The sequence below is a fragment of the Oratosquilla oratoria genome, chromosome 3 (genome assembly GCF_046742065.1).
Source record: "Oratosquilla oratoria isolate Oo_2021 chromosome 3, ASM4674206v1, whole genome shotgun sequence".
NCBI classification, from domain to species: domain Eukaryota; kingdom Metazoa; phylum Arthropoda; class Malacostraca; order Stomatopoda; family Squillidae; genus Oratosquilla; species Oratosquilla oratoria.
The window spans coordinates 89,643,223-89,651,189 of record NC_134779.1 but is presented as its reverse complement, the minus strand read 5'-3'; the positions used below and the strand labels follow the sequence as shown (position 1 = coordinate 89,651,189).

The 7,967-nt window shown below is 41.5% G+C and overlaps 1 protein-coding gene across 1 annotated transcript in view; it reads right to left on the bottom strand.

Moving 5' to 3' along the window:
• The window catches only part of LOC143019446 (uncharacterized), an 11,094-nt gene extending 4,683 nt beyond the window's left edge, over positions 1-6,411 (bottom strand). The window contains exon 1 of the mRNA XM_076175083.1: positions 6,395-6,411. Within this exon, the coding sequence (XP_076031198.1) occupies positions 6,395-6,411 (17 nt within the window). The remainder of the gene's footprint in view (positions 1-6,394) is intronic.
• Positions 6,412-7,967: the final 1,556 nt, after the last annotated feature.

The following is a 7,967-nucleotide window of genomic DNA, read 5'->3' as shown; positions in this document are numbered from 1 at the left end:
CGAAATGAACAGGATGTCTTAGGCGCCTTATTGTCGGCCGGCTGGTGTGAGTGTGGGAGTGAGTGGAGGTGAGTGGGTTATATGACTGAGTGATATACTCACTTGTATATGAGGCGTATACATATCGCTCTCCCCCTGGGGTTAGGTGGCTCCCGGCACCTAGGGTACATGGTTTACAAAAGTATATATATGGGTAATACATCGAGAAAAAAATTTCAGAGACACAAAATCCTGTGGGATTATAAATGTGCAGATGGGGGGGTGTTGTTGAAGTGATTCTGAGGTCCCAAGGGGGATCATGAACTGTAATTAAGGGGTAGCGATGTTGTGTCTCAGAAGTGTAACGTTGTGTCTCACCAGATTACATGTTATATTTGATTTCACATACACTATTTAATTCACTTTTTAAATGTTATTGTTTTTATGGTTTAACACTATCACTGTTGGGAGTGTTGTTTTTCTAAACACTGTTCTATGGTCAGTTTGGTGTGTCACATTGCACTTGTTTTATTTCATAGTATGGATATATAGTTTCCGTAATAATGTTTATGGTATTTAAGATATTGGGTGAGACACAAGAATAAACTTAATCTAGGTTTACAACAATTTGGGTATGGAGGTGGAAAGGTTTTGGAAGGTGTTACTTCATGCAACAGAATATGATTATTATTATTAGTATAAAGAGAATGATTAAGAGGGAAAGGGCTGTGGAGGTATATGGAAGAATCCTATGATGTAAGTCGAATGAATCCATGTCAAAAGTAGTCGATGTTTAAGGTGGGTAATTAATTATGTATTTACTTTTGGAGGATGAAGGTTATGTCTCAGTGAATGAGGATATGTTTATCTGACTCTTGCTAAGGTTATATTGGTCGGAAGGAAGTAGAGAAGTTTTGATAGATATGTGGAAAAGAGTTCTTATTGGAAATGGGCCATTTTGACCTCCACTGATAGATACATGACGTCCTGCATCTTCAGGGGCGAGAGCTAGAGTGCATGTTTAGTTGCGTCGACGCAGAGTCATGGGATGAGACTTGCGTATTGGTGATTGGTGTGTGTCTGTGATAGGTGGGTTGTGGATGGGAGGTGAGATTGGGTCGAGGTTCAGTTTGACCTTTCTCAACTTCTCTCCATGTATGGTGAAGGTGGAGTGATCAGAAGGATCTGTTAGTAGGAAAACATTGTTAGGGAGTGAACTTGTGACTATGAAGGGGCCTAGGAATTTTGGTTTGAGTTTGTTTGTTCTACCTGAGTCTTTTACCATGACTGTGTCGCCAGGTGCTATGTCAAGTGGAATTGACCGTTTGTGTTGTTTTGTCTTTGTCTTTTCCTGGGCTTCTTTCAGGTTTGCTCTAACTTTTTTGTAAATTGTTTGCATACCTCTTTTGATGCAGTGTGCGAGGTTATCTAGGTTGTATAAGGGTGGGGGTGGTTGGTTGAATATTTGGTAGGGTAGGCGCATTGGTTGGCCGAAAATGATCTCATGTGGGGACATCTTTGTTGCGGAATTGACTGTGCTATTGATACTGGCTTGTACCTGTGGTAGCCAATCTTCCCAACTGTCCATGAGGTCATTGACCAATGGTCTGAGAATTTCTAGGACCTTGCGATTTGTTCGCTCAGTCAGACCGTTTCCCTGGGGGTGGTATGCAGTGGCAAATGTTTGGTCAATGTTGTAAAGATGTGCTATTTCGCGCATCACCTCATTTTTGAATTCTGAGCCATTGTCAGATAACATTGTGTGTGGTATGTTGTATCTACAAAAGATATTGTTGACCAGGGTTTTGGCTACAGTCTCTGCTGTTTTGTCCTGGAGTGGTATTAAGATTGTGTATTTAGAGAAATAATCAACTGCTGTGAGTACATAATTGGAACCTTGATGGCTCGTTGGCATTTTCAGTAGGTCAATGCCAAGTGTTTCCCATGGCTCAGCAGGGAGTGGGATATCTTTTATGTTGATTTGCTTCAGGTTAGGGCCTCTGAATTGGTTGCAAGTTACACAAGAATCTATGTGTGTGGTTATATCTCTTTTCATGTAAGGCCAGTAATATGTGTGCCTAGCAGTGTTTAGTGTCTTATCTCTGCCCGAGTGGCCTCCCATTGCACTGTCGTGCAATATATGTAGGAGCTTAGGGACTAGGGCTCTGGGGATAACAGTAACCTCTCTTGTATTAATGGTTCTCCTTATGACTCCGTCGACCAGATTGAGTTCCTCAATAGGGACAGGTGGTCGGGAGTGTAAGGGGGTTTGTGAGATGAGATGCTGTTTTATTGGAGACCATATTGGGTCTCTGTCAGTTTCATTTATGAGTTCTTGCATAGGTATGCATGTGGTTTGGGTTATGGGGGTGATGTGAGTTTGTCTGCTCAAGCAGTCTGCCACTACGTTAGCTTTCCCAGCTAAGTATACGATCATGGGATCGTAATCAAGGAGAGTTGTTTTCCATCTAGCAACTCTCCCATGTAAGTCTTTGGAGTTAAAAAGATAGACTAGGGGTTGGTGGTCTGTTAGTATGGTAATCTTGTAGCCTAAAATGAGGCATTTAAAGTGTTTTAGTGCCCATATGATTGCAAGTCCTTCTTTGTGTGTAGTTGAGTAGTTATTTTCAGTGTTGTTTAAGACTCTACTTGCGTATGCTATGGCGTGTTCTTTGCCATTGTCATCTTTCTGTTGTAGGACTGCGCCTATTCCTTTAGAGGAGGCGTCTGTGTAAAGAAAGAATTCTTTCTTCATGTCAGGGAAAACTAATACAGGGGCTGTGGTGAGTGCGTGTTTGAGAGTGTCGAAACTTTGCTGTTCTGTTTCTGACCATTGAAATGGCTCGCCTTTCCTTGTGAATTTGGTCAGAGGGGAAGCAATATCAGCAAAGTTTCTTATGAAGTGTCTGTAATAGGAGGCTAACCCGATGAAACTTCTTGTTTCGTTAGCGTTTCTGGGGGTTGGGAAATTGTTTATTGTATCTATTTTATCTGTGGTTGTGTGAATCCCTTTTGCATCCACTTTATGGCCTAGGAAGGTGAGTTCCTTCATGAGGAATCTACATTTCTTTAATTGAATCTTTAATCCCGTATGTTTGAGACGTTTGATGACAATTTCTAAAGTGTTAAGGTGGTCTCTTTCTGTGGGACTATATATAATGAGGTCGTCTAAATAGACGAATAATGAGATTCCTATCATGTCACTGAAAATGCGGGTCATCAACCTTTGTTGGGTTGAGGGGGCATTCTTAAGGCCAAAGGGCATACGTTCAAAATGAAAGTGTCCTTTGTCAGTGGAAAATGCAGTTACGGGTTTTGATTCCTCTGTTAGTTCGACCTGCCAGAAGGTTGACTTGAGGTCTATTGTGGAAAAAACAGAGTTCCCGTTGCCAATGCATTGTAGTACATCTTGCATGGCGGGGAGGGGGTGTGGGTCAGATTGGGTTAGGTTGTTTATTTTTCTGAAGTCAACAACAGGGCGTAAGGTTCCGTCTTTCTTAGGGACCAAAAAGAGGGGACTGTTCCATGGGGAGTCTGAATGGGAAATTACGCCTTGGTGTATCATCTCATGTACACTGTCATTGACTTGGGATTTCCTACTGTGGGGTATGCGGTAAGCGGGGGTGTATGAAGGGGTGGTGTTTGGGGGAATTTGGATGTGATGTTTGATTATATCACATTTGCCTAGTGTTTCGTCTTCTAAGGCGACAGCTGATCTATTCCTTTGTAGGAGAGCTAATAGCTCGTTATGACTTTCTCCGTCAGCTGATGTCGTGATTTGGTCTGGGGGAATAGGGGGGAGGGGTTGTGTTGGTCTTACTTGGTTGATGTGTTGCGGCAGTGGTTCCTGGATAGGGGAATTATGGAGATGGACTGCGCAGATGTTTGTATTCTTCCTGATTTTACGGTGTTGGTCTGAGGTGTTTGTTAACATAGCTAGTGTATGTTTATTTTCTGATATTGTGTCCCAGGAGGACTCAATGGTTATGTTGTTAATCCTGGACGTGTCTGAGTCGATTATGACGTCCTGATGGTCTGTTGCACCGGGTATGTATAGTGGGACTGTTATTGAATGTCTAGGGGGTATGATGACTGTGTTAGACATCAGTGCCTTTGAGGTGACATAAGGGGGTGGTCGGAAGGAATAGCTGTTAGTGGGATTGGGAGTATTGAAGGAAGGTAGACATGAGAGATGTTGTGTGTCTGAGTCGGGTGTCTCAGGAACTGTTGACTCATTATTTACATCTCGGAAGGAGATTTTGTTAGTCTCAAAGTCTATCTTAGTTTTCCAAATCTTTAATGAGTGTAGTCCTATTATACCTTGTTGATCAAGGTTCCATTCATCAGCTATGTGGAAAGTTGTGAAACCTACTTTGTGATTGTTGACTTCAATATTTAAGTCTATGGTGTCGTGTAGAGGAATCGTGCTCCCTTCTATTAAGAGTCCTTCCATATTGGAAAATTGAATTTGGGGTGGGTCATTTAATGCTTCATACAGAGCTCTTGGGATGATGTTCAGGTTTGTTCCTGTATCAACCATCATGTCAACTTTAAGTTGGTCTAAGCTTACTTCTAGGGTGAGGTATTTGTGTTGTGTATGAGATATTCCTATGGTGGTTTGGTGCGTGAGGCTGGTACACGTTCCCCCAATCGTTGTTGAGTATTGCGTGTCGTGTGGGAGGGAGCTGTTTGTTGAGGGGTGGTGAATGGTTTGTTAGTTCTCAGATTTGGTTGTTGTTGTGTTTTCTGTAGGTAACACTCTTCGTTGGAGTGAGTTGATGTTTGGTGTAGGTTGCAGTATTTGATTGGATGTGTTGGTGTAGATAGGAGTGGGTGTTTAAAGGGGGGTGGAACTTGTTTGTTTTGATTCTGAACTTGACACTGAGCATTCGTATGTGAGGTAGTAGCATGCACTGAGCGTGGGTGTTGTTTTTGCTGTGTCCAACACTGGGCATCTGTGTGGGAAATGGTTCCATGAACTGAGCAAGGAATAGGGTGGTGTTGTACCTGCGTGTGTTGCTTTTGCTGTGTCCAACACTGGGCATCGGTGTGGGAAATGGTTCCATGAACTGAGCAAGGGATAGGGTGGTGTTGTACCTGCGGGTATTGTTGTTGCTGTATGCAGTCTTTTGTGTTGTGACTGTTTGATGAATGGTAGGAGCACCACTTAGAAGGTTGTCTTTGATTGGTGGGAGGGGGTTGCTGTAAGTGAAGGCTATTTAGTCTGGGGAGATGGTTGGGGGTATCTAAGGATACATTGCAAGCATTCATGATAACTAAGATATAGGTATAAGCTAGAGGATTTCTAGTGTCTAGTTCCCTTTTGGAGGCTTCCTTTAAACACTTTGGAGGGAGTTGGGAGAGATAGGAAGCTATTTCAAGGAATGTTAGTAGGTGTTTTGTTGGCATTACATTTTGACCAAATTGGTCAGTGTGAGTCCAAGGAGAGTTATTCTCTAGGTCTTCTCTGACCTCTTTCATTCCGTTTGCCACAAAATCCATTATATTAGTAATGGAATGTGGTTGGACTCTAGTGTTATTGAGGAAAATGATGAGAAATGAAATGTTGTTAGGTTGTTTGTTATGAAAGACCTTAAGAAGGTGGCGTTTATATTCCTGATAAGTGATTCCACATGCAACTAAGGTGTCTAGCATCCTTGCCTTTGAACGGCAAATGTCAGATGGGTTTATTTTCTGACGGCACAAATTTATTTTATCTGTCTCCGAGTATTGGATGTTCTTGGAGAAGAACAGGTCACATGCTGTCAAGAAATCTGTAATGGATAGTCCACTATCTTGGGAAAATGTTGGGATTTCTGTGAGGGGGGTTATGGTTTGATAGATGTTAATTATTGTTGGTTGAGGTTGTGGGTAAGGATAATATTGTGGGTTTGGGGGAAGGTTAGGTGGTGGTTGGTGGTATGGTGTGGAGTGGGTTTGAACAGGTGGGGTATGGGGGGAAGGAAGGGGGAAGTTTTGGTACTGTTGCTGAATGGGAGGGGGGTTATTATGTGTTGGGATATGGGGGTTGGATGGATTATGGTTTATAGGAGGTTTTGTTTGCATATTTGGTTGGATGGGAGGAATGGGTGGTTGTGATTGTGAGGGGTGAAAGGGGTCTACTTGAGGAAGCTGGTTGAAGGGCATGATATTAGGAGGAGCAACATGAGGAGTTGGTTGGGTGGGTTGTTGTGGTTGAGATGGGTTGGAGGTGTCTACTTGAGAAAGCTGGTTGAAAAAAGGTAAGACATCGTTCTCATAAAGGGGAGTTATTGGGGTATCTGCATTAGGATTAGTTTTGTCATTGCCAATTAAGTCTTCTGTGTGTATTTCCTCTTTGTCACTGGATATGTCATGTTGTTGTTTTTCCTCTCTAGACTTTGAGAAGACGCTATGTAAGCTTTTTAGTTTTGACCTGGTGGCAAGGGCCATGTTGTTAAGTCATGTATTAGTTAATAGTTAGTTTTGATTTGTAATCTAAGAAAAAAGGAACTGTTAAAATATGAATAATAGGTATATAGTAACTACGGGGTAATATGTTATGCTTAGATATGGGAAGGGGGATATAGTATGTCAACGGTTATAGTGTAATGGGATTACAAAAATCATAAAAATATGTATATACATAAAATAGTAATAAAATGTCAAAAAAAAATTTTTTACAGCAGTAAAATAGGTTACATTGATAAAAATGTATAAGTTCTATGTAAATATTGAATTTTAAACATATAAGAGCTATTTGTTTAAACAAGAATTACTTAACTAGAAGAATGCATATGAATATCATATTATGTAATAATATTAACTGTTGAATATATATGTATATTTGTAATTGGCAGATTAAAGAGTATTACTTAATGATAATTTTTGGAGAGAAAAAAAAAACTTCTAAATGACAATATGCTAATATAAGTGCGAGATTACATAATCGTTGTATGGCTAAGGTGTACGTGCGTTGAGCACGTGGGTATCTAAGGGCGTATAGGTTACCTTAATACCGTGCTTGAAGCGATTGGTATTATGACGTGCAGCTGGAAGTTTGCTGATGTTGTGGTTCTCGGTGGAACGCGACACTCGGATGAGTGGTGGGGGGTGAGCGGATGAGGTTTGTCCTCAAACGATGACTCGTTGAATGATGTTCGCATAGAAAAAAAAAAAAAATGCGAGTATCAGGGATGGTTTGAATGGATAGGTAAGGTAATAGTAGTAATGATACTATTACGTATTTGAAAAGGTGTTGGATGGATTACCTTATTTAGAGGCTGGTAATTATAGTTGAGTCGGCGGCGATAATCGTACTTATATGCACTGGGTGACGGAATGATTAAAATAGGTAGGTGTTGCTTCTGGGAGGGAACGGTTGGTGTGGTAGGTGCGAGGAGGTGTTTTCTTCAGAGACAGGCGGTTTTCTTCAGAGACAGGCGGTTTTCTTCAGAGACAGGCGGTTTTCTTCAGAGACAGGCGGTTTTCTTCAGAGACAGGCGGTTTTCTTCAGAGGTGTGGGTAGGACGTTTGCTGCCACCATTTCTTATGTGTCCGTACGTGGTCCCGTCCCTATCCAGATGTGTAGGCGAATATATCAAACACTATATGTCACCTTAGTTCTATTTTAATCACTTATTGTCACTACACAGGAATGTTTATATTTAATAATAATGTCTCACATGTGCCTTATCACTACAGTACACATTGTAAGTTATCGACCGACCCCTCTCCGAGCTCCGTGTATCATCTTAAGAAGGCCGGAAACTGGTTTTGTGAGGTGCCACGCTCGTATAAACTGACTTGTTTATGTGAGCTGGGTTTAGTTCGTCACATCTTATTTTAATTTACATAATTAGTTTATAATTTAGTCTGACAGCCAGACTATAATATATATACAGGGGAGGTTCGTCAGTATACGTAATAATGTGTTTATTACTGTGTGATCGCGTGTGCATGGTGAGTGGTGGCGCGACAGGGAATGCCTTGTCAGCAGATTGGTCAGC